This window comes from Cydia pomonella, chromosome 7, assembly GCF_033807575.1.
Source record: "Cydia pomonella isolate Wapato2018A chromosome 7, ilCydPomo1, whole genome shotgun sequence".
Classification (NCBI taxonomy): Eukaryota; Metazoa; Arthropoda; class Insecta; order Lepidoptera; family Tortricidae; genus Cydia; species Cydia pomonella.
In genome coordinates, this window is record NC_084709.1 from 7,969,619 (window position 1) to 7,997,144 (window position 27,526).

Sequence of the window (27,526 nt, forward strand, 5' to 3'; positions counted from 1 at the left end):
GGATATCCGGATACTCAAATAACAAGTATTCGAAATATCCGGATATAAAAATCCACGGATAATTGCAAGCCCTAGTCTCGTGGAGAAATATAACGCTCATTAAACTCTCTCCTCCCCTTTCACCCCCCGTAACTTTATATTCCCTCCTATTAGATTCCGCATTATAAAAAATACAACTCGCACTGACTGATCCACTGACCACACCCAAGCATTAAGTACTTGTAATAAAGTTCTACTTCACCATTTAGTGTTCACGCTCATACATAGAATGTATGAATAGGAATATAAACAGAAATGTGATACAAGGTGTGACCATGGTATAATAATTGATTAATTAGTGGTATAGTTGCGCTATTATCAGGTGAACGTTATTCACTCCACTAGGCCAAGGCAAAAAAAGTTCACCTGATATTAGGTCTACTAAGTGCAGGTCATGTTATGTACCTAAATGTCTATGTTCCATCTAGTGGTACTTGTAGGTGATCTGTTCTTACTTCATTTTACCCTGGCCCATACTTATTTACATTGTTGTTTGCACTGCGGTACGGTGTTAGTACAACTAGTGTACATAATATGTACTCGGTATACTGTTTCCGTCTCTTCAGGGACTTGCTTTCCGCTTGTAATAAGCCAAATGCGTCATACAATACGTGGACACGGTTGTATTTATTTGTATACGGAATTATGTCTTTGGTTATTAATAATTTGATTAATATAATTAATAGCCATTTCAAATATTTATACAGAAAATTCAATCATGGTTGAATGCCGGATAGGTCTGTGCCAAAGAGTAAAGTAATGGTCTGTGACAATGTTTGAAATGTCACCGTATTTAAGAATTATTTCGCTTAATAATATATATATTATTAAAATATATATTACATTATATATTATATATATGTAGTCCTTTGTATCCTGTGTGTGCAAACCTGTAATTGGCTTCTCCGATACATATTTATGTTAATCTAGTTTTAGTTTACTTAAGCTGTTGGTTTTTCGAATAAAATAAAATAATAAAATAAAATTCAGTTTTTCTTTGCAAGTGTGATGAAAAACATTGAGTGTAACTTCGGGGGTAAGAAAATTGCTTGCGGTTACTCTAGCTTGCGGCTGTCATGCATCTAAAGACCTCGTTTGCAAAATTACACTTACTCGCCTCGTTGCACGATGTACTATTGTCACAGAATCGATAATCATTCTACCGTACAAAAATGACACTTCCTACAAAACCGAAATTTGCTAGCGATTCAGGGACGAATTATGCTGTCCCTTTCTATTGTATGGCCCATTTAGGGTTGTCGAAATTCAAGTCATTACAGAAAAGAATCTGTGATCGTGCACGTGTAGGAACGTCAAGTTGTGCGAACCCTAATAATTGCTTGAAGCAATGCTGAGCCGAACGTAGCCGAGAAAAGCCGAAAGGAGGAGTGTCGCCCCATTGTTACTTTTTTGTGGTTTATAATTTCGCTAACTAGTAATTGTGCTTTATTAATAGTGAAAATTTTTGGTGGGTGTATTATTCTTAAAACTGCTCTCTTCTTATACAGGCGGCACGTTGAAAATATACGGTTCGTCGCTATGCCCCGACGTGCCGTACAAGACACTGCTCCTATCCGTCGGCGACACGGCGGCGGGCGTCGTCCGCGAGATGCTCGACAAGTACGGATTGTCGCGCCACGACCCGCAGCACTTCTGCATAGTTCAGGTAACTATTAAAGAATAATAATACAGGTCATCACTGTTCTTCGACTTGCCGTACAGTCCAAGGTTAAGATATCGATGGACCAAATTGTTCTAGGTAGTATTTTGTGCAACAGGTACACAATAAGGGTTCTTAAAATTCAAGGGCCGTAGTTACAAAACGAGACGAGTTTTGTAAAGACAGGCCCGAGAATTTGAAGACCTAATGTACCGTAAATGGATAAATAATTGGGGACAATCTTACACAGATCGACCTAATTCCAAATTAAGCAAAGCTTGTACTATGGGTGGTAGGCGACAATATACATACGTATACTCGGTGGTCAAAAATGTGCATTCCCGTTACCAGGGAGGTTTTGGGCATATACTGAGCAACTTTTACTATGGGACAAATCCCGAAATCGCGAAAAAAATTCTGTTTGTTTCATATATTTAATCTGGTCCATTTTCTATGGGAGGGTAAAATTTTTTTTCGCGATTTTTGGTTTGGTCTCATAGTAAAAGTTGCTCAGTATAATCCCAAAACCTCCCTGGCAACGGGAATGCAAATATTTTTTGGCTACCTTGTATAGATAAATACATACTTATATACATAGAAAACATCCATGTCTCAGGAACAAATATCTATAAAAAAAATCTATTCATTACATAAATAAATGCCCTTACTGTTGGACACAATATTTTTCTAAGACATCAGCAAGCACCTTAACTCATAAATAAAATCAAAGTAAATACCTATACAAGGGTACATCAATTTTGTTTGTAGATCTTTTCCTAGAAGGTAGCATATAAAAAAAATCAAGATTTGTACTATATTGTATGAATATCCTATGGACAAGCGCCGGCTCGCCCCATGCGCGGTTCTAATGAAGTTGAAATGGCAGTTATTTTATTGACAAATAGAAGTGCTGGACTGTAAAAAAAAATTAAACACGACCTTAAGCCTTCCTCTTCATGGCCGCTTCTCCATACAAATGATTTCCTCATTTTCCTCTGTGGATATTAACATTGTTAAAAATATTTTGACACAGTTTGTTGTATATCAACCACAGCTATACCCCTATGTTTGATTTCTTCAAATCTTTAATTATTATAAGAGTTAAGAGAATTTAAAAAATTGTATGAAATCTTTTCTTCGCTCCTAATTTTTACAAAAATAAAAAAATCTAAAAAGTCAAATATAGGGCACAGGTATGGTTAATATACATCAAAATATGTAAAAAAAAACCATATTGTCAATATCCAGAGAGGAAAATGGTGACTACGTTACTATGGAGAAGCGGCCGTGGCCTATACTTTAATATGTGATGCGCTCTGAGGACCTAAGTAGACGTCACGCAAAGTTGTACATACATAGTAAGCATTTGAGATATGTATTATGTACTCGCATGCACCTTGCTTGCATTTAATTATAGACAGAATCGACTGTCCGCCAAAATAATGTTTAAAAATTTCGTTTTATTAACTCTAACCCATCTATCCAACGGGTTTATGATAGCCGCGTCATTATTTTTATTTTATCTGACTACTGACCAAGTTGGGATTTGCTAATACATCGATGGTTATATAAGATATCTATTTGGTCCAAAGTGCCACCCGCCTCAACTCCTAAGCCAATGTAAACGCAGTCTTAACCGATAATGGATCAGCCGTTTCCCGGCTTTCCTCAAGCGCATCCCATCTAATAGGATGAAAACCCGGAAAACCCGAGGAAGTAAAAACATTTTTAAACTCATAAAGACCGTTACGAACATCATGACGTAAATAAAACTCTTGCGTGTTGGATGTATGGTTTCATGATGATTAAAAAACTAATGTTCAAAATAACCATACAATAGTATGTAATATTATACAACAGTTAAGTATGGTTAATTTCCCATCGGGAAACTTTAAAAGTGCAATCGAATCGCTCGGGATATAAAGGGCGCATTATGCATATCATAAATTTAAATTAGCACTCAAATATAACAATTCTACTCGTAACAGGGATCATTTTTACTTTTGACCTTGGTTCAATAGTGGACTTTATTTGCCAGACTATTAAATGACAAAAACGAACTCGGACTTCATAGTCCAGATGATTGTCCTTTGTATTATTCGTATCAAATTAGAAGGCGTATTCTGATTGTATTAACAGGTTATCAATTTGATCTGAATTTATTATGGATATGATATCTGTGTCAAAAATGACGTTTCTAATTGAAGTTTTTGACACTGACAGATCACATCCATAACAAATCCAAATCCAATTCATAACCTGTTATTACAATAAGCATACGAGGCGTATGCTTATTTAGGTCGTTTCGTTAGGCTAACTGGCCCGGTACGTAACCGCTTCAGGCTTCGCCCTGCTGAAGTTTGCTCTCAATTCCGTAGAAACCTGTAGGGACTAGAATAAGAATAAGAATAAGAAAGTTTTTATTGTCCACTGTGTAGGTATACATATAGATGATCTGTACAAAAAATGGTATCAACAGCTGCCCTTTGCGAACATACAATATAATTCTTAAAACTACTTATAAAGTAAATATACACTACATTAACTAATTATTTACATTTTGTCGCCACATTGCATCGTCAAAAAATTCTTTAAGATTGTAGTACACTTTCTCAATCAGCCATTTCTTTAACCTATACTTAAAAATATAGCCTTGCAACATTTTTAATTCGTTAGGTAGTTCATTAAAAACACGTATTGCCGTTAAAAATGTGCTCTTGTAATACATCGTATTGTTAGCAATTGGACGCAGTAAATTAAATTTATATTGGGACCTTATATTTTCTTTTAACGAGTTTTTTGTAATAAAATAGTGTGGGTAATTTTTAACAAATAGACATAATTCCATTATATATATACCGGTAAGAGTGAGAAGACCCTTTTTTTTTTAAATACTTCGAAGCGAATGTTGGTAATGCAAGCTGTATATGGTGCGTATACATCTCTTCTGTAAAATAAAAGTAGACTGTACATCGACAGAGTTTCCCCAGTAAATGATACCATATGTTAATAATGGATACACATTCCCGAAATAGGCATTTCTAACGATGTTTTCTGAACATGTTGCAGATAATATTGACAAAGCGTAGCAGCTGCTAGAAATGCTACTGTTAATCGTTTTAATGTGAGCTTTCCAACTTAAATGGGTATCAATGGTCACTCCTAGAAAACGTAGTCCTAGACTGCGTCCTACATTCGCCAGTACAAGCTTAGATGATATTAAATAAATAATATATTAATTTAGCTTTTCCCGTTATGCGCAATGTGCATTTTAGTTAATAGCATACGTAACTGTTTATTATGACCGTTACAGGGATGAGCTTGTAAAAGCATTGTAATATAAGTAATCTGTTTCCTTCCCTTTGTCGGCACTTGCCTTTGTGTTAATCTCTCTTTGTTTTATTTCTTTGTCAGTTTCCGAATATTGTTAACTTTAAGTCATAAACTAATTTGTAGCCAGCGGGGTAATTCGTGGGAAACGTTAGGATTCGCCATGTGCGAAACCGTTATAGGTTCTGTACCGCTATTCCTATTGCGTACCTGATGCAAGGTTATAATCATCGGGATCGCGGGAGTCAAAGATAGTTCGTAGTCAGACGTCAACTCGACAAGTTGTCCCGTACCTATTATCACAGGTTGAGCTTGATATCGTATCGCTCCCTCGTGTTCTCTTGGTACCTATCTTTAACGGTCGAGCTCGATTATATATCGCTCCCTACTTATTATTGTAATTAGTGTTAGTTTAGTATTGAGTTGTGTTAATATAGATTTATTATTGTTACCGCGTCTGAACTTTTTTTTGCAACAATCCCAACACCTAAGTACATATACCAAACCCCACTGCCAAAAACCTAATACCTAACATAGCTAAGCACATAAATAACTATAATATTCTTCAACAAACCTGCCACTTTTCAAACAATACTAACTGTGCAATAAGGGAGATACGAGTATGCTCAAAATTGTTGACAAAAATCAAATAGACACCGGATTCAGAAAATCAAGATTTTCGTGACTGTCGAAATACAATGTGTTTGTCCACGTATAGTCGAGCCGTTAACCACGTATAATAGGATGAATTTTATCGACAAATCACCTATGTTTTTTCTCAACCATTTTAAAACTGCACCTTATTCAAAGTTTTATGTTGTCAAACACGACTGCACTTGGTTAATGTACAATTATCTGTCCATTTACCTATCGCAAATAAAAAAAATCATTCGATAGTTTATGAATTAGGGCATTAATTTCAAGCATAAATGTTACAGAAATTTTTCCACAATTACTCGAGAATTGATAATAAACATAAAAATTGTCTTCAAAAATTTACTTTTTTTTACATTTTATCTTTTTTTTCGAAAACGAGGTCGTTGACATGTACTTTTTTAATTGTTAAATGGTAGTACCGGATCGGTAAGGCAGCTACTACTTTCGGGAATCTTAGTACTCGTGTATGGCAAAACAGACTCCTGACTACTAGCACCAAGATGCTGGTCTTTCAGGCTTCTGTGTTGAGCATACTCTTGTACGGGGCTGAGACCTGGACCACGTATGCCAAAGTCGAACGCCGCGTCAACTCCTTCTATATTCGCTGCCTACGAAAGATCTTGGGCATATCATGGCAGGACAGGGTGACAAATCAAAAGGTTCTAGAAATCGCACAGCTGCCCAGCCTGACCGCGCTTCTCAAACAGAGGCGACTGCCTTGGCTGGGGCATGTGTACAGGATGGAACCTTCTCGACTGCCACGCCGTGTTCTTCTAGGTGCGGTAGCGAATGCGAAAAGAGATGTTGGGAGGCCATTTCTTCGCTTTAAAGACTGCGCCAAGAGGGATATGGCAGCTTTTAAGATCGACCACCGAAACTGGGAGAAGCTTGCGGAGAAGCGAACGGAGTGGCGCAAATGCGTATGTCGCTCTCGCATCGGTCTTTTCAGTCACCAAAGAAGATGTTTTGCGGACATTGCACTATAGATCGTCTGAAATAGATGCTAAGGCCAGTATGTAGTATGTGTAGTACAGGATATCAGCTAAAAGTTGACATCAAAATGATAGCCCTAGTTAAAACACTTCACAAGTTACACGAGTCCAAGCCAGACCTTCTGTAATGAGCGTCAACTTAGTTCCAAAGAAACATTGCCCCCCGCCCGAAATATCATTTGGAACTAAAGCAACTTAGTTCGACGCACATTACAGAAGGCCGTGGTTAACGGCTCGACTATGCGTGCACAAACAAATTGTATACATACATCTATAATTCTCTGTCAAATGAACCGATTTCAAAAAATATTTTTTTATTTGAAAAAAGGTGTCTTGATGTAATCTCATTTAATTTTCAAGTGTAATAAACACACGTAAAGTTAGTTAAATTGCAAACTGAATTTGGAAATGTTTCTTGTTAATTAAAATCAATCAGTCGTGTCCAATGCGCGCATCGACATAGACGCATTGATGATTAATTAATTTTATTAATTTCGAAATTAGCGCGGCTCGGCCGCAGCTAGCGAAGTGACGCGATGAGTGCCTTCGAGCAGAGTGCACCTATCGTGACCGAGCTCCTCGCCTTTCTGCAACGGATGCTGCTGCTGGAAGAAGTGATGGACACGGTGTCTGCTGTCCAGATCTGTTCGTCGAGATTTTCCGTCGAAGACATCTGTGCAGCATAGAAGGTGCTGCACTAGTCCCTCGGGATCGCCGGCATGTTTGTACCTCACCGGAGAGGAGATGAAATTGGGAAGAAGACCCTTGAGGACGGCTGCTGAAGTGGTGGAGTATGTACACCAGAAGACCGGCTACATGCTGAGGGTGTTCCAGCTTCGATCGCGCCACTACGTGCTGCAGGGGACCATCGAATGCGCCGACTTCTTGCCGAAGGGTGTCGTGTTTCGAAGATTCCGGGGCAAACTGCCGAATCCGACACAAGAGCAGCCAATTCAACGGAGCCACGCCGTTTTGTCGCCTAAATAGTGTTTAGTTGTAATTTTATAAAATGTATACGTATGTTAGTCTGTAAGGTATTTGTAATATGGGCCTTATTGCCTGAATCAAATTTTAATTAAATAAAATAAATAAATAAATAAAAAGTACCTACTAACCGCACTTAATCGGAAGTCACATATATACTTGATAGCGTAAACTCACATGCGCTTGGTAAGCGTTGGGAATGCACCATAGTTACTTGCACGAGTTAAGTTATCCAGTCGGCTAGTTAAGTATTTCTATCCACTTTGTAACCAAACTAATGTTTTGTATCGATTAATTTTACATTGTCTGCATGTTAGTCCTAGGATATATTATATAATAAATATTGTATTCTCAAGTAAGCGAATTTTGTAAATTTTTTTGAGACTAATTTTCTTTAACCGTAAACCGTAATTTGAGCTCATTCAAATGATAACACTTGACCTAGTCACTAGACTTTGAAATTTGGCCCCCTCTTCATATTGGGCATTTTCCATAGTTTTGAAAATTAAAATACTTCCAATGGGTTAGCGTTGTTCATAACTAATCCAAATTTCGATAGCCAAGTGGTTCTCGAAATATTTTGCGATGTGACAGACAGACAGCCGGACGGACGGACAAAGTCGCACCATAAGGGTTCCTTTTGTACCTTTTTGGTACGGAACCCTAAAAAGCCTTACTCCATTGGAAGTAAATTCTGCCTCTACATTATGAGCAAGTCTGATAAGAAAGCCTAAATGAAAATAAATTTATCCGTGTGAGAGCTATTTCACGAAATCACACGTTACACGTGTAGACGCTATGTTTGAGCCGGGGGTACTATCTGAAATTATGTGCATGTTTAAACATAGTACTAGGTACCGATGTTACGATACCTACTTAGGACTTTATAGACATCGTACGTAGTAACCGCTGACTACTAAACTTGTGAATTCGCTAAACACATCTACTAGCTTTAGCCTGCAGTTTCGGTCGCGTATAATGAGGATTTCCGCGATAAAACTATCCTATGTCCTTAAGTTGCCCTCATACTATCTCCATACTTTTCATTTAAATCGGTTCAGCGGCTTGAAGCATGAAAAGCTAACAGACACCCAGAATTGCTTCGCCTTTATATTTAATAAGTACATGTAAGGATATATAATAAAATAATAAGTTAGCCTATATTTGTGTCACTGCCAGGCACTGTCCTCCTGCCATGCACAGACTGACGTTACCGTCACATGGGCGTAAGGTGAAAAATGTATTCACTGTTCATTACTTTTCTGTTATACAATAGTTCTTGTAGTAACGAAACGGCCAAGCCATATATTTTGACTAAGGTGTAACTCAGGGGTCACCAATTAGTTTATTCAGGAGTCCAGTTTTAAAAATAAAACGACCATTGCGGTCCGTTTCTACTCGAGTATAATAAGATAATGTAATGCACACCGCACAAAATAGGTCGGCGGTCCGGTCATTTGGTGACCCCTGGTGTAACTGTAGATTTTGTGAAGTTAGGGTTTGTCGAGTTAGAAGCTTGGCTCTGCATGAGATCTGATTACTTTTCACAGTGCGAGCCATATGGCTTCATCTTGGCAACATTAGGATTTCTTTATTGTATAAATAATTAGTTTCATAGTTAAAATATCAATATGTACCTACCTTATGTAAGTATTAATGTACCTATCTGCTAAGGTATAGCTCATACCTGTAATACTCCGTTTGGTTGGACCTCCAAAGATCCAGACACAAATATTGCTATACTTACCAGGAGGTACACCACAGACATCATAATATTGTTTACAGTACATATGGTGCAACTTTACCGCACTAGTGCGAAAATTAGCATATTACGTTACTGTGTCGAACATTTAAATTTTGTACTATAAAACGTTGTACGATACATGTGCGAATAGGTAATTCGCAACTCGTGTCGATTTAAAACACTCCCTTCGGTCGTGTTTTAATTTATCCTCACTTGTTGCGAATTTCCTATTTTCGCACTTGTATCGTAATGTACTATTAAATCCAGCTAGATACCAAATAAATATTTTTGATACCTACTCTCAAATTTAATTTATAATTATACATATAAATACTTAGTCTCATTAATTGATACGGTTTTACGGTTTATAAAAAATTACCTCCCGAATAGCAGTATTCAGCGAAGCTTTGAACGCAGTTCTAAACGTATTGAAATTGAAGCTCTTGAAATGTTTCCTTTGGATTTATTCGTAACAAATTGGGTCGTTTCAGTACGCTAACGGGCGCGGTGAGTAGGTAAACGCTTCAAGCTACGCTCCGACGAAAGCAGGTTGCTCTCGATTCTCTAAACCGCGCCCACACAGAGCGGTTTGGAGTTCTGCGATCTGCGTTCAGAGTTCTGCGTTTTTTGCAATGTAGGTGGCTCCTGACTGTAACGCACACAGGAGCCGTTCAGATCGCGGCGGTCTAGAGTTTTATTTCCGCCGACACACAGACAACGCCAGAACGCCGAGATGTAGACCACTTGGAGATATAGAAAAAAAATTTGAATTAGTCAAAGAAAGGCGTAATCTGTATGATTTTAGTTAATGACTACAATAATCGGGTCAAGAAAACCTTGCATTGATTAATTACCGCAGACAGTCAAGACAAATATATATTATTACATTTTTATTTTCTCCTATTTTTTTTACAACTTTATTAATCTTAGCTCGATTGACTGATAAAACAGACAGATTGATTATGTTATAGCTTGTTTTCTAACTAGCTTGTTTATAAACCGACTTTTAAAACGAGAAGGTTCTGAAATCAACAGATTCATCCCCAAGTAATTCGTTAAATATATTCCTGAATTAGTCTGGTTCTTCTCAGTCCTTTGTATTTTGCCTATAGGCTCCACAATATCTCCGGCCGGTGGTTATCTAGCTCCGGAAGATGAACTATCTAGCCACGTGCTGCACGTACGATAACACAAATAAAATGAATTGTGTGTGCGTTAGAACCACGTTAGATATACAAAAAAGTGTTCTCGGTCGGACCTTAGCTGTAATCGTTACACTAGGTAGTAGGTAGGTACGCTATCTCTCGGCACGATTTAATTTATCAGAATACCCTGCATCTTACTAAGCTCTTGTACCCCTAAGTCTTATTACATTACCTTTAGTTAGGGTAAAGGTCTCTTGAAACTGGGTTTTATGCAATTGGGTTATATGCAACAGATTTACACACACCAACTTCCACAACCACCTCATTCCAGTTACTGGCGGTTTGTGCAGCATGTTATTTTCTTTACTACCTCTCTATCGCTCATCTTTTCGTTCCTCGCTAACATCCCTTTTTAATCCCCTTACATCGTACTTACCCTACTTCTGTTCTAACAGATTTCTACATTCAAATCTAATACCAAACACATCAATAGTTTGTTAGAAAAGTCAAAGCATAAAAAGGTTCAAATAACTAACACAATGCAGCATTTTGTGTCCCGGCTCCCGTCCCGCAATATACTCGACGCGGACAGGCTCTTATCGACCTGGAGTAATTGATAGGCTCTGGCTTCTGTTTCGGTATGTTTGCTAACTGACCCTTTATATTTAGAAAGACAGGACTACTTTTTTACTGGCCTTTAGTGTCGACCTGACCGGCAAAGGCCTCTCCTCTTTTTATCCAATCGGTCCTTTCGCTTGTTATTTCCCACCATTCTTCATAAAACGCAGCATGGATGCCCCGCCGTCTACTTTTCGGTCTGCCTTTACCCCGGCGGCTATCATTGGTGTCCCCGTGGGACCCAGTCAGTACCTAGCCATTATGGTTCACCTAAACTATTTTCTTACAAAAATAAAACGTGAACGGGACAAGATTAACTAAACTAACCCTTCATATTTAGAAACACACAACCAACTAAACAGGAAAGGGTCAATGACAATATTATTATGCATGTATGCATAAACAGGTTAACATAAAACAGACAAAACAAAACAAAAAAAAAAGTTATGCACAAAGGCGAACTAATAATAATGCAATAATTAGCCCTGGATCCCGTCCATACAACACACTCGAATCGGACAGGCTCTTATGGATCTGCAAGTAATTGATAGGCACTGTGCTCGCTTTGGCATGCGAGACCCAACTCCTTCACATGACGCTTCAAATTTAGAATGCACATACAGCATACTCGACACCTTTAACCAATGAAATTAGAGCATTGAGGTTATCCCATTTGTTGTTTTTGATAACTAGAAAAATAATTCTATGTTGTCGTGGTGGAGAATATCTTACAGTAAGCATGGCCCGACCGACAACCCGTAATGTATGTATTATATTTCGATGAGACACTGCTGTAGCTGTGTTAGGACATGCGAGCCATCTCCTGACAGCACATACACGCCTATATTGTATAGAATTCGCAAATTGAATTTTGCACCGTGAGATTTTTCAATTCGCTTTTTCTGAATATAACGTGAGAATTGCCTGCACCTTTGAAATGGAGATTTGTTTTATGCACGTCAGGAGAGTTAGATCTCTACGAGACGAGTATTGATGTAACTTCAACTGTTTTAATTTATAAATATCATGACTATAAATACATATTTTAGGTCGTATAAATATATTTTAGGGTTACATCGATAACTACGCCCTCTAGCCCGGCAGATGCCAATTGCCAATTTTATTCAAGAGAATGCAAATTATCTATCTCATTAAGTGCATTTTTTCGAATTTATATGTGTACATTTTATTTAACAGGTGGACGCGACAGACAACTCTGAAAGCATCCTCGAGGACGACGAGTGCCCGCTTGCCATCGTGATGACACACCCACACCGCAGTGAGTAATGTGTTCTTTCAACTCATTTCTTCTTTACACTTAATATTTAGGCTTAACATTTAGGTCGTCCATTTCACCCTTAAGTAGAATTTGTGACGTGGCACTGTGGCAGAATTAAGTTAAGCCTCTCGCGTGGATCAACTACGGGTTCTCCTAATGCTTTCTTCAGTGATATACTTAGAGGATGTGCGTTCATATAGGTAGCCAGTGTAGCCACGCGTACGTAGGTACGCGTACGTTTATTCATGCGGGAAGTCCTTTTCGTAGAACTCATAAAGTGTGGCTTAAAGCGGCGTTGAAATAAAACGCAAAAACGACTACATTTTTTCCCTTTTTACTTCATCCTACGACTTTGGCGGTTGAATATTTTTGTCCTTACAGCACGTACCTAATTAGTAATAGTTTGTTTCACAAAATCATTTTTTACAGAATAGATACCCATAAAGTGAATGTTATTTTTACACTAGTGTTGGTAGTTTCATAAAATCAGTTTTTACCAATTATAACATTATTTTCCTCGCGTTGTCCCGGCATGTTTGCCCAGGCTCATGGGAGCTTGGGGTCCGCTTGGCAACTAATCCCAAGAAATGGCCTACGCCACTCGTTTTTACGACAGCGACTGCCATCTGGTACCCAGAGGGTAAACTAGGCCTTATTGGGATTAGTCCGGTTTCCTCACGATGTTTTCCTTCACCGAAAAGCGACAGGTAAATATCAAATGATATTTCTTTCGCACATAAGTTCCGAAAAACTCATTGCCGGGGTTTGAACCCGCGACCTCCGGATTGCAAGTCCTACCGCTCTTATAGCTAGGCCACCAGCGCTTTTGGTTTCAAGCGCATGTTGTGCAAGTATTTCCTTGACAAACTTTCTTCTTCATCAACTTAATGATTCACACTTGGCATAATTATGTATGTATTAATATATGTATGTTTATTTGTATTAGGTATGTGTAAGTTTATCATTATATAGTTTATATTCATATATAGTCTCGGTTACAAAGTCATTTACTTTAAAAGACACTGCACCTACTTAATATTTCTGGTTTAACCCATTGGTTGACTGGTAGAGAATGCCTTAAGGCATTAAGTCCGCCATTTGTACCTTCATGTATTGTGCAATAAGGATTAAATAAATAATAAATAAATACCCATATAATATTATTTTTACACTAATCTTGGTAGAAACTCAAAAACCTCAAAACCCTCCTAAAAAATTACTAGTCGATAAGTGCTACTACACTGTTAACGAGTTTCTGGAAGACCTAATTTAAGTTTAGTATAAATAAGGTGACATGCATGCCTTTACAATTTGTATGCCGAAAGGCGCCACATAGTGAAGCTATACCATAATGTAACAACCTGTATACCTATGTTGGACAAATAAAGATTTATGATTTATGAAACTCGAGTCTTTTGAGTCTAAATTTGAAGAACTATTCGTTTTTACGAGACTGAGCGCTAAAAAAACTTCCTAGTCTTAAGTACCGAGTCGAGCCCTTTATCGAGTATTTTTTAAGCACAACTCAAAAGGACTCGAGCGCTGAACAAATATTCCGTCAACAATTGCCCAAATGTTAGTGCTTATTGTAAAATAAACAATTCTGTAGGTTTTATCGAAATACTGGTAGAAGTAAACAAAATAAGCGTTATTGTATGGAGTACCTAACCCATGAATTTTGTAAAAAAAAGAGTTCTCTGAAAAGGACTCAAATTTCTACAAAAGACTCGGGTTTCTAACAACTTGTTTTTGTGTCCCAGGTTATTTTTTTATAGCAAAATTCTTTTTACCAAAAAAGGAGGAAGGAGGAGGAAAAGGAAGGAAAGGAGGAAGGGAGGAGGAAAGGAAGGAAGGAAGGAGGAAAGGAAGGAAGGAAAGGAAAGGCCAAGCCACATATTTTCACTAAGTTGTACAATTTGTAAAGTTAGGGCTTGTAGAGTTAGACGGTTGGCTCTACATGAGATCTGATAACTTTTATACATTTTACACGTTCAAAACTTTGCCGAAGTTTTATTTCGTATACGTTTTAATATAGCGTTACTGAACCTATTTCTATTAATTTCTTGAACGTAATTTTACTAAAGTTCGCTCTTTTTTCCCATTGAAATTCCCAAAAGCAATCACGAATTGGATAAAAAGTAATAAAAACAAACATTACATATTTTGTGTTTGAAAAATGGCATTGGAGCAATTTGTACAGGTGAATTGCTTCCTGAACTTCAGTTTTTACCTAGCAATGTTATAATTTAACCATTATATTCTATGTATGTAGCTGCAGAATCTATATAATAACAAATCAAAACTAGGAGCTCTGTGAGCTGTAGAACTGGCAATAAGCTTCATAAGCTTAAAAAAATACCTACCTACTTCGTCGAGTCATTATCACAGCAAACTCACAATGGTTTAAGTGCTGTTGACCCTACTGGCACTTTAGGCCTTTATGCCAATTTCCACCATATTGAACATTTTCCAAAAAACTAAACGTCAGAAAAATTATATCTATGAGTAAATACAACATTTCACGAGAATCTGTTGAGAAATGCGACCTGCAAAGGAAAACATCTGGACATACAAAAGCATTGAAACGGAGACGCTCGGTCAATTATGCTACCCCGTCGAGATTAGGCTTGAGTTTATGGTTGTGTAATGAACAGAGGCATTTTCGTGGCATATTTGAATTGTGATAGATAGTGACTTCTCATTTATCGACTTCCGACATACATGTATTGAATATAGAATACAACATTTTAAAGAATGTGCAGTAGGCATCAGATAAGGCGACAGACAAAGTCAAACGTACCTATTTGGCAAGATGTAACTAATGTAGCCGGTTTTTGCTTTGTGACTTAGACATGCCGATGAAAATCGTGTTATATTGACGCCCGGTCACAAGTAGGCAATCAAAGACAAATTTGGCTAGAAATTGCTGTTTACATGAACTTAATTATCTCTCTCAGCTATTGCACGTAATATTTTGTCTAATGCAATAATCAGGTTACGGGTAGCGGCTCGCTCATATGGAGGTGCGACGGTATTGAAAGCTAATCATTCGTGAAGAGTAAAATGTTGCCGATCGGCCTATTTTCCTCATACAGGATGGTATTCATTCAATCATTCCAAGGACTTTTTAAATTTCGATGTCTATTCAATTCTACGTTATTCTTTGGTACTTGTGAATAGGTCAAAGTGTATTCACAGTAACGACATAAATAAGTAATCTGTTTAGGGTAATCTGGCCTAGCATCGGCCACCCCTCGTTGTAGACAATATTAGGTTATAACGTTAATGAATGGAGGTTGATGGAAGACTGATGTTGGCTGGTTATATTAACTTTTAACACTCGTATAAGCAATTTGAGATTTACTAGAAAAACACCTCTATCGAAATTAAATCTTATTTTGGTACCTTCGTTATTTCAATTTATTAGAAAATGTGTGTTCAATTCATTAGAGAGTTTCTGTGTTTTGTTAGTAAACCAAACTCTGAGACAGATGCTGTCTTAGCCACTTTTAGAGAGTATAAATTCCTTTTTGGGTATAAAGTGCGCAACCTGGCGAAATTCAGCAATCCGTATTCAGAGAATGTATAGATCGACGAAGCAAAAAAGAATCGGCATTCAGCGCACAGTCGCGCCCGAGAGGTGATTTGTTGAAGTGTAATAGACTTGTTACTCGCCGTTTCTTTTGACGCCGTGTAACAAGCTTACATAGTTTTTGTGGGTCTCGCAATAAAACACTTGCAACGTAATTACATCTCATTCTGTTTACCTTCTGCGGCTATTCAAAATGAAAGCGTTTACTTACATCATTTCGTGAAAGGAGCGTCTTTCCGATTTCCGTTCGTGCCGGATTCTGTCGTTTACGGCGAACGTATATTGGGTGGCTTGAAGTTGTAAGCTCTATGTTAACAGCTAGCGTACACGGAAAATGTTAACTCTACCACTTTTACTTCAGGTGGTTGATGTAATGCTAGTTGTGCGATGGTTTTCTGGTAGAGGGTAAGTTAGTTTGAGGCGAAAAATATTCGTTTTTAGTTACTAAACTAAATACGACATGAAAAGTTATTTTTCGAAAGAAGTCTAAAGGCCTTCCAATTCTAAAATGAATTGGGACAACCTATAGATTACCTACGTGTTTAACAGTTGTTTCAATGGTGACATGCTGTGCAGAGGATATAGATGCTTATTTTATTGCTGACCAACCGTAAACAGAATAAGGTCCGCGGCAAGGAACAGTTTCATCACGTGCAATGCAAGTCGCCCGATGGACTCTGTTAATAATGTACGACACCGCCCTAATTATGATTTACGCGGGCTTAAAGTTACACGGCGGCTAATTCGTGTAGCCATTATGAAATATTGCCCCTCATTTCTATGCAAATCTCTTGGATAAAAACAAAATCACCCCTTAAATACGAGGAGCAACGAATTTCATTTCAACCACCTTATTCACATTATGTGCTGTTTAATCTTAATACTGCTTATATATACATAATATAATACTGCGTAAAGTATAATTATTTAATGTTCTTACGAACAATAATAACTGCATCAATAGTGCCTATTTGAATAAAGAATTTGTAGAATTTGACTTTAATAAAAGTCAAACCAAATAAATATATATATATATAGCTAAATCCGGTTTACAAGCTGATATTGATAATAACAAAAAAACTCAAACCGTGATCTATCCAAGATTCAGTGATCCGTACCGTAGATGACAAAATGTGAATTGATATGAATAAGATGAATATCTCCCGTAATTCAATTCGCTGAAAACGAGATAACTCAGATAACGCAGCAAATTGAATCTAACACATGTCGGAGTAGTGTTAAATGTGGCTTTTCATAAGATAAGGGTCCTTATACTTCATGTGCATTCTCTGATGGAAAGCCACAAATATTATTTGGTCATTAAAATAAAAGAAAACGCTGAAGTGCTGTTTTGTGCTTTTTAATTAACGTAACAATTTAATTGCCATTATTGATGCTTATTTTATTTTATTATTTATTAAGTACAACCACATCGTATATATTACATATGTTACATCACAATAATCTTAAAGTACTTCACCTGATATACTACGACAATTATGGAAAATCCAAAAGAATCAGGGAAATCCAAAGTAATATTTGTTGTGCGCAATTAAAAACCCTACTAGTGTACTAGTCTGTACACTAACTGTAGTACAGACTAGATTAAGAATGATAAGAATGAAATCGTAACTTGTATTGTAACATTTGTAACTGAGCCTCTCTAGTCCATAAAAAGTAAAATTTCCTAGTGGGAAATGACTAGTCGTTGCACATTGTATGATAGATAAGGCTGCTCATTAAGGGAATCCGCGGGCTCGAGACGCACGGCGGCTCCGCAATTTCCGCGAGGCTTGTCCTGGTGGCGCGGACAATGCTCGCTCCCCGCGTCCCAGCAGGGAATAGCGGGCGCAGGGACGGCAGTCGCCCGCCAGACGCCGAGCCGCGCGCCGAGCGCCACAAGCGCCCGCGACGCTTCCCGCGCCCTAACTTCGACATGGATTGGGGCATCCGCCGTAAGTCCTCACACCGAACCTACCGACCTCACCTCGCACGTAACCAATCTCGTGTGCTTGCCGGCGCGGTGGTCCGCTTCGCCGTCGACGCTGCAGCCTGCCACTAGTAAACAAACGCATGTGGCTCTGAGTAGTCTGACCGGTGTGCCCGCAGATGCCGGTCGGCTCGCCGGTGATGGTATTTTTAACTCGTTCCGTAGTTCGATGTCCGTTGTTTCGCCGAATCGATAGGTATGCATAATACCGACCTTCAAGGTCTCAGAGCGGTTTCGCATCACTTTAGTTTTCAAGTTGCATTAACTTGGTTAGAAGTTTTGAGCCGTAGATGTAAATTACAGCTGTGTTGTAAACCGGTCGCGAATATATTCATAGTACATATGGAGTGGTTTTATTCGAGATCATGGACCTAATCCGCGAGGATTCGAAACTTTCGAAATCATTTTACAGCGACCTCAATAAACGAGATATTTCTTTTGTCTCATCGTGGACCGGTTTTATTCCGTAGCGAAATGTCACGATAAAGAGCGCTTTTACTGTCTGCTCATAAACTGGTGTGTCTACGAGTAACATGACCTTTTAACATCTTTTTTAAGAGTACCTAATCTCAACACAAAAATTGTTCCTTTAATGGCTCCCACGACAGTCGGCAGTGATATGTGAAGCTCGCTTAAAGGAGTCAAGGTTTGAACAAAGAAAGACAAATGCATTGTGTGAAGTGACCTAGGATACGGGTATGGTAATTCTACTTAATACATTAATTATTATTTACTTACTTGGTATGATTCTATGTGATGTCAAATATCGAAGAAATACCTACCTGTTGTATTTTGTTAAAAACTAAAAACACTTAATCCATATATTTTGTTCCTAAGACGTAACGATTTTTTTCAAAAACCAATGTAATAGCAGAGCCTGCACATCATACAAGGACTAGTTTTTGTTCGGAAGAACGGGGTTAATTAATTACAGACGCAAAACATCGGGCAAACAGTCGCGACTGGCTACATGCCCGTCAGGTGCATACATTACTTATACCTACACGTTTTCTTTTGTTTGTGTCCAACAGCGTGCGTGTTCGACTTAGACCACCCTTTTTAAATGCTTTTATTTCTGAAGCAATGTGTTGTCTAGTTCTATTGGCTATTTTATGCCTATTTGAAAATTGAAATTGAAGTCGGTTTCGGTCGGAAAAACACAAACGTTTTTTATGTTTATTAGGTTCCTCAGAAGTCTATGAACCTATTTTGATTTTTTTTTCATTGAAAGTATATACTTACAGATTAGGCCTATCTGATGATGGGATCCACGAGGAATCGCGGAAACTCCTCAAATCTTTAATAGGCACACATATAGCATTTTATGTATAATCATTAAAAAAAAAAACATTTGCATTAAAAAAAAGTGCAATTTGATGATGACCAGAACGGAATTCTTCAACGATGCGTACTCCTAAAATCTTATAAGCATACTAAAAGCATTTTATTTAAATATAAAAACCAAGCATTTGCATTTACGAGTAAACAGTGCTATTTGGTGAAATGGAACTGCTCATGAAGACCAGAATGGAATTCCTCCCTGCTTTATAGTTTTCAACAACGATTTAAAGCAAATCCATGCCATCCATGCCACTGTTTATCATAATCATGTGGCCCGCTCCAGATTCTGTTATGGCATGTATCTACTTACATAATAGAGTCTTGAGATTAGATTTGCTGTTCAGTGGAGTGAAGCGAAAAGCGTCTCCCTTATTCCCCGACCACTTTAGAACGTGTTAGTGGGCGGGATTAAGTATTTTGCAGACATTTTGCCTATACATAAATATGCAGAAGCAAGCCACACGTGGTTAATATTCGGTGTTTAAATTGCTCTGCATACTTACTAATTGGTTCCAACATGAAACCGGAACTTAACTCGCACGTATTTGGATTGTTTTACCGACGGAACTGTTAAGGTTAAGATAATTTATTTTCATGTAAACACGTATGGGCTTCAGAAGTTATTGACAGAATTATGGTGATTTGGAATTTGGATACATTACATACCTTGTGTCAGTGGCCTAGACGTGTTAAAGTAGAAAAACATTCTACGCATAAATTAGCTTAATGTTTAGCTATTACGAATGTGTAAGTCGACTAATAAGATTACATTCATTAACATAAATATTACATATATAGTAACATCGCCTTTCTATGAGTAGGTACTAGGTAGGTAAATCATTTTGACTCACGCTTGACTCGTTTTATACATTTTTTGTGACCGAATAGTGTCCTATTTTATAATATAATCACACTTACTTTACGTCTGTAGCCAGCGTGGAGACTATAACCGAATCCCACTTGTGCGTGAAAGAAATCTTCTGCTCATTAGGTGGGACATATATGTATTCAATAAATATATACTTAGGCTGATATAAATTCTTTGTAATGCTTGTTATATTGGCAATAGATATAAGTACTCTCTCCGCCACTATTTCTGGAAAGGTTTCAACTATGACAAATATCATGCACTACAGCCCGCTGACAAACAGACGCCGGACGGACGGTACAGTAAACGACCGGACGGACGGCCCTGGCGTTGACATGGTAGCGAGTTAGATAATAAATTCTAGTCTAACTCTATGCTAAATTGAACCTGAACCTAGGCTCATTTATTCTTCATCAAACACGCAATTCGCAATCTAAACATGTGTCTTAAGTTGCGCTCGAGTGCTTAGACATGTAAAGCAATGAACTGACGACATGTGTTGTCGCTATAGAGGTATATACCACTCGCCTATTTCAAGTTTTACTTTTAAAATGTCAAGGCGACATGAGTAACACACCTGCCCTAATAACCCTATTGGATCAACGGCGGAGACGAATAGCTAGTGTATTAGCTTGGGATCAACTTGAAGGCCCAGAGCCCCGCGCCGGTGCTTGCCAAACTTGCCCTAATTCTTACTAACTTTACTTCACGTATTTAAAGTAACTTAGCATTACGTAATTTTCATACAAATAAACTCAAGAAAGTATTACGTAATTTTCATACAAATAAACTCAAGAAGTTTCTGTTCTAAAGAACTTTAGGATTTTGATTATGAATCCTAAATTTTAAATCCCCTTACTTATGTATGAGACGCAGCTGCTGCTACAGCTATTTTGTTAAACAAATGAGATCTCTTGTCTTGAAGTAGAATGGCTGAGCTAAGATTGATTTACGACTGATTCCCAGTGATATAGTTTTAATCAAGGTTTAGAATGGGTTGACGTCTGGCGATGGCAGCTTGCTTTTATAATGCAGGTTATGATTAATACATGTTTCAATTACCTCCTGACACGACATTTGTCAACCAATGTCGGAGTAAATATTTATTTCCAACATATGCGTGCTCCATATCGCACGATAAATTGTATAATATATGCCTCAGCGAAAATGGTGTGTTATTAAAATGTGCTAAATATATCGTGCGAGAACGCGATAACGCCTTAAAATTTATCTAGTGCATGGGGTCGCGAATGGCGAAAGGGAAACTTTGGAATCCTTTCTCTCATGCATACATATACAATACTGTTGGATCAAGTCATTTAAGTTGTACTTATACGCGTAGGTACTGTCAACGTCAAAGATATGTTAACATTTTTTGCCTTATTAGAAAAGAGTAAGGTGCAAAAGTGTAAACAGATCTTTGACATCGACTTTACTTCAACTAAATTAGGTTATAGCACGTCCCATATCGATGAATGTGTTTATTTGCCGAACGTCGTAAGTGGTCCCATCGCGGTACAATATTGATATTTGATATGAACTATACATGTTTACACTATGTAGCTTCAGTTATGAGGAAAAATCAAAAACTGTAGGACACCTGTTTTAATATATTGCTTCCAATTTATAATTTAGAACGTGTATAACCAGAAGGGTCCATTCATCAACCACATATTAGGTTGTTTAGAAGTAATATATATATGTATAATTATAATATAGCGTAGAATACTACACAATGTACTATCTAAGATGATTTTATAGTCTGTTCTTTTATTCCGTAGACTAAAATGACAACCACAAATGTCAAACGTAGAAATAATGTGACCAGCTTAAAACAAATAGTGCTGATCTTTGATTTCGGTTTGTGAATAACCGATAAATATTAAAATAATTTTAGATTCAAAATAAACAATTAATGAAATCTACTCACTACATGATAGGAAGTAAACAATAAATAAAATCTACTCACTACTAATCCACTCAAATATTTAAAAATTGCATTATGAGCTTCGAGGTGACTAATAATAAAATCGCTTTTAAATATTAGAAATATTGTGTTAAGACCTGGATACAAACTTTCTAAATGCCTCAAAATGGTGTTACATGCCTATATAAGTAACTCCCAATAGTTTATTTTCGGTTAGTACCGGTTGTAGCACATCACTATTTATAAGACGTAAAAAACCAGCAACACATGAAATGTCATTTTAGTCTACGGGATAAAAAAATAGACTATACATTACCTAATATGCCCTTTGAATATTCCAAGAGTTGTATTATTAAACTAAATCGAAGATGGGTATAAAGTCGATACGGCATCATATTTTATACCCTGCCTACGAAGCTGATGGTCCCGGGTTCAAATCCTGGTAAGGGCATGTATTCGTGTGATGAGCATGGATATTTGTTCCTGAGTCATGGGTGTTTTCTATGTATTTAAGTATTTATAAATATTTATTATATTATATATATCGTTGTCTAAGTACCCTCAACACAAGCCTTATTGAGCTTACTGTGGGACTTAGTCAATTTGTGTAATAAAGTCCTATAATATTTATTTATTTATTATTTATTAATGTATGCGGTGTATTGTCGTGAATGATACACATGCTTCTAAGACATCTTGCACTTTAACGTAAAGCCAATACGCACGCCGATTCAATACAATTAGGGAACATTAAGTAAATTAGCCATTCGAGGTAATAGTACTTACCTAATCATATAAGCCTAAGAGCTTTGCACGAACTTTATGGTAAGGGATACGGAAATTAACCCATAGTTTCGGTTACATTGCAACATTACTTGCTTCCTTTCATGCTTAGTATTAGTAGCCACACTAATAGTGTTCAACAGCATCCATCAGGTTGTCCATAAGTTTTTAATTTCACTATAAGTATTCTATATTTTAACATCATCATTTTGATAACCAACCGAAATGCCCAGAACACATCAATTTTGTTTTCCCTCCTGACTTGGTTTCGTGTTTGTAGCACTGGTGCCGTATTAATAATGCATTAAATAATCGCGTAAACTGCCAAGCTTCGATCTAAGCTTGAACAGACAAATAGCTATCACTGGCAGTGTCAGAACCCGTGTCAGTATATTCCCATAAGGAAGGTGTATTTATTTAAACCGTAGTCTTATTGTACACACTTTATTAGAGCATCTAGCCACGCCCAGAGGTGCGCTTTGATGTCCGGAGCGATTTGTGCCCGAAGTAACGGCTGCGGTGCCCTCGCCCTTTTTATGGGTAGTTTTAACAGGCTCCATTGAACAGGAGTTCTAATCTAATGATACTGCTGTTTCAAATATTGTTTATAACTTTAAATTATAAACCAATCAATATGGGTTACTATGTATGGTAATGTATATGTTGGCGGGCGATCTTAAGATCAGGCAGATCGTAATGTTCCTGTGTAATGTTTTGATGGTACTCACATAGGTAGGATAGGTTCGTTAGGGTGCTTCAGATGCCCGAAGGGCAGACTGTCCAAAAGTAGGAGCCCCGCGCAGGGCTCCGTCGACTCAGGGAACGAGACAAAGATTTTACGTTTCAGTTTATGCCTAGGAATTTCATGATCTGCCTGATTTTCCGGGTTCAAATCCTGGTAAGGGCATTTATTCGTGTGATGAGCATGGATATTTGTTCCTGAGTCATGGGTGTGGATATTATATATATCGTTGTCTAAGTACCCTCAACACAAGCCTTATTGAGCTTACTGTGGGACTTAGTCAATTTGTGCCCTTCGGCCGCGTATGTAACCGGAGTTTTGTAACCAGTTACCTAAGAAGAAAAAATGATCCTCATAGGATACTGGTATCCAAGTGATATATTTTTTTCCTTTCACGTAACCGAGTTACAACCTAGGAAATCTTCCTAATTATTACGCGAAAGTATACTATAGGTAACTGCTTGAAAGATAGATAGGAATGGTATTATCAACCTCTTTTGATATCATGGCACTCAACATATCGCGTCCGCGGCCTTACGTTCGAGTTCTTGAGGGCGTGATATCGTGTCTGCGGCATTAAGTTGAGGTTCTTGAAGACGCAATATCGAAGAATATATTTTTATGCAAGTATTCTTAGTCTACGCTTAGTTCATTATATTTGAGTTGCAAAGTTATGCCAGTTTCACACGAGGGCAGAGCAGTGGGGCAGAACAGTAGGCAGCACGGTACTGTTACAACCTGAACGCACAGACTGAGACAGAATAGTATAGTACTCGTACTGTTCTGTCTCAGCTTGTGCTGCCTACTATTCTGCCCCACTGCTCTGCCCTCGTGTGAAACGGGCATAACTTTGCAACTCAAATATAATGAACTAAGCGTAGACTAACTCCTAATACTTTCTGTTGCCCTGGTACTTTTCACTCTTTTCTCACCACGAAATTCGTCACTTATTCCACACCATGTCTTCAATTACAAAAAAATAATATGGTATAGGTCCTAGGTAAAGCATGGGTCCGGATCACTCATGGTTTCAAAAGAGTATTATTTATTCCTTACTAGATACTAGGTACGAACAATCATACAGGTATCAGTAAAGGTAAAAATCCTATTACTTGGATACCAGTATCCTATGAGGATCATTTTTTATTTTTATGTAACTGGTTACAAAACTCCGGTTACATACGCGGCCGAAGGGCATTTGTGTACTAATGTCTTATGATATTTATTTATTATTTATTTATTTTAAGAACGGCCGCCGACATATACAAGGTGTAACAAAACTAGGGGGTTTCCGTTAAGGGCTTATTCGGTATCGTGTTCAAAACACTTAAACAGGTCCCCACAATTTTTGTTACACCCTGTATAGAACAAAATAACTGAAGATTGGTAACTATTGGGCAATTACCTGCATAATCAAAACGTGTGGCAATACATCTTACTGTGCACTGTAATGCATATAAAACACATGAGGGTTTTTACGGTACGTTACATTTTTAATGAGGTACTTATGTTACTAAATTAACTCAATACAGACATGAAACCGAGGAAAATTCCTAAAAGTTATGATTGGGTTAGATTATCAACCCAATGCTCATACTCCTATCTACACCGTGTCCAATAAGTTCGAATACAAACTTTTAGCACTTGCTGTATAGACATACGGATCGCTGGCTATAAAATTCTTATTTTAATTTTGTGAAGTATGTTCTACTTTAACATACCTTCTTATTTTTAGAAGACTAATTGTCTATGACAGTCGTTGCCGTGGAGGCAATTATCTAAGGAAAAATATGTCTGTCAAATGATACATCAATATTCTCAAAAACATATTTAAGTAATTGTACTAAGACTTATTAAATATATAATTATAAAATGCTTCAGTTTCTTCTATTATGAATAAACAAAGTTCTCACTTACGCCACAGTCACACTTCAAGGTGAGATCTTTATATGGTAGCAGAGGTGAAACTGTGAGTACCAAGTCGAAATGTCGAACATAAAAATCGATCCACTCACGAAGAATAATTACGACACTTGGGTAATTCAAGCCGAAGCCGTCCTAGTACGACATAAATTATTTAAATATGTTGAGAAAGCCTTGACTGCTGATGCATCTGCCGATGAAAAAGAAAAGGATAGATTAGCGAAATCTGAGCTCATCCTAATTATCGCTCCGTCCGAGCTTAAACAAATTAAAAACTGCGGCACTGCAAAACAAGTATGGGACAAATTAAAGAATACTTATGCCAGTACGGGACCTGCTCGTAAAGCGACCCTACTTAAACAGCTGATCCTGACTAAATTAGACAACCAAGATGTACGAGCACACTTGAACAAGTTTATGGACACAGTTGACAAGCTGGCTGATATGGATGTTACTATAAACGAAGACTTATTAACCATCATGATGTTATACAGTCTTTCCCCCGAATATGAGAACTTCAGAGTCGCTATAGAAACGCGTGACACTCTTCCTAAGCCAGATGAGCTTAAAACGAAAATACTAGAAGAGTTTGAAGCCCGTCATAACCATAACATGACCAATGACGACGAACCTGGATCCTCATATCAAGAAGAAGCTTTATACGCTTCCTGTCGAATCTGCAAACGAAGAGGTAACATCTTCAAACGCAAAACACATAAAATCTGTACAAGCTGCTGGAAGAAAAGTAATGAGAAACCTCAACAACAAAAACAAAATTCTACATCTCATCAAAACCACATCGCTACGCAGCAGTGTCTTCTAACAAAAAATGAGAAGCCTGAAAACAGCACATGGATTGTGGACAGCGGCTGCACCTCTCACATGACTTACCAACGAGACCTGTTTAAGAACATTGAGAAAACATCCAGACAACTCAACTTTGCAACTGAAGATTTTACTGCAGAGATTGAAGGGAAAGGTACAGTCTCTTTTACTACAAAAAATGGCAGTGGTGATGCACTCACACGCCTGAAAGACACCCTGTACGTACCTAGCCTATGCACCAACCTACTGTCTGTCAGCAAGATAACGGATGCTGGATGTACAGTTCTATTCACAAAAAATAAGGCGATAGTAAACAACCAAAAAGATAAGATTATTCTTACTGCCTACAAAGAAAACGGTCTCTATTATATCAAACCAATAAAGCATGAGTGTTACAACCTGGCCACTGATGATGATGAAACACCTCCAATTACCACAAAAATTGAATCATCTAGCATCGAAGATTTTCATAAGAAATTGGGACACATGAACACCAAAGACATGAAATTAGCACTTCAAAATAAAAACATAATTGGCTTGCACTTTAATCCTAAAGAAACATTACCGGAATGTGAAGCATGCATTCAAGCCAAAATGCATCGAGTTCCGGCTCCTCGCGAGAAAACAACTCAAAGAACGACTGAACGCTTACAAATTGTTCACTCTGACGTTTGTGGACCTATCCGAACACCTACAATAAGCGGAAACAAGTACTTCGTCACATTCATCGATGATTACTCCCGATACAGTCGAGTTTACCTGCTGAAATGCAAGAGCGAAGTCTTAGAAAAATTTAAAGAGTTCAAAGAGTTAGCAGAAACGCACACGGGGAACAAACTCAGAGTACTACAATCAGATAATGGCACCGAATATATCAACAGGAACTTCGATGATTATCTGAAACGCTGTGGGATACAGAGAAGACTTAGTGCCCCGCACACAGCGCACCAAAATGGATTAGCAGAGAGAAAAAATCGTACCCTGATTGAAAAAGCTAGAGCCTTAATGATTGACGCAAACGCGCCCCTAAAATGCTGGGGTGAAGCAATCATGACAGCGAACTATTTGTGTAACAGGAGTTTAAACA

At 37.8% G+C, this 27,526-nt stretch overlaps 1 protein-coding gene across 1 annotated transcript in view; it reads left to right on the plus strand.

The window, feature by feature from the left end:
• Window positions 1–27,526, plus strand: part of LOC133519738 (afadin) — a 164,792-nt gene that overhangs the window by 46,604 nt on the left and 90,662 nt on the right. The window contains exons 8-9 of the mRNA XM_061853800.1: window positions 1,548–1,705; window positions 12,367–12,448. Coding sequence (XP_061709784.1) covers window positions 1,548–1,705; window positions 12,367–12,448 — 240 coding nt within the window. The remainder of the gene's footprint in view (window positions 1–1,547; window positions 1,706–12,366; window positions 12,449–27,526) is intronic.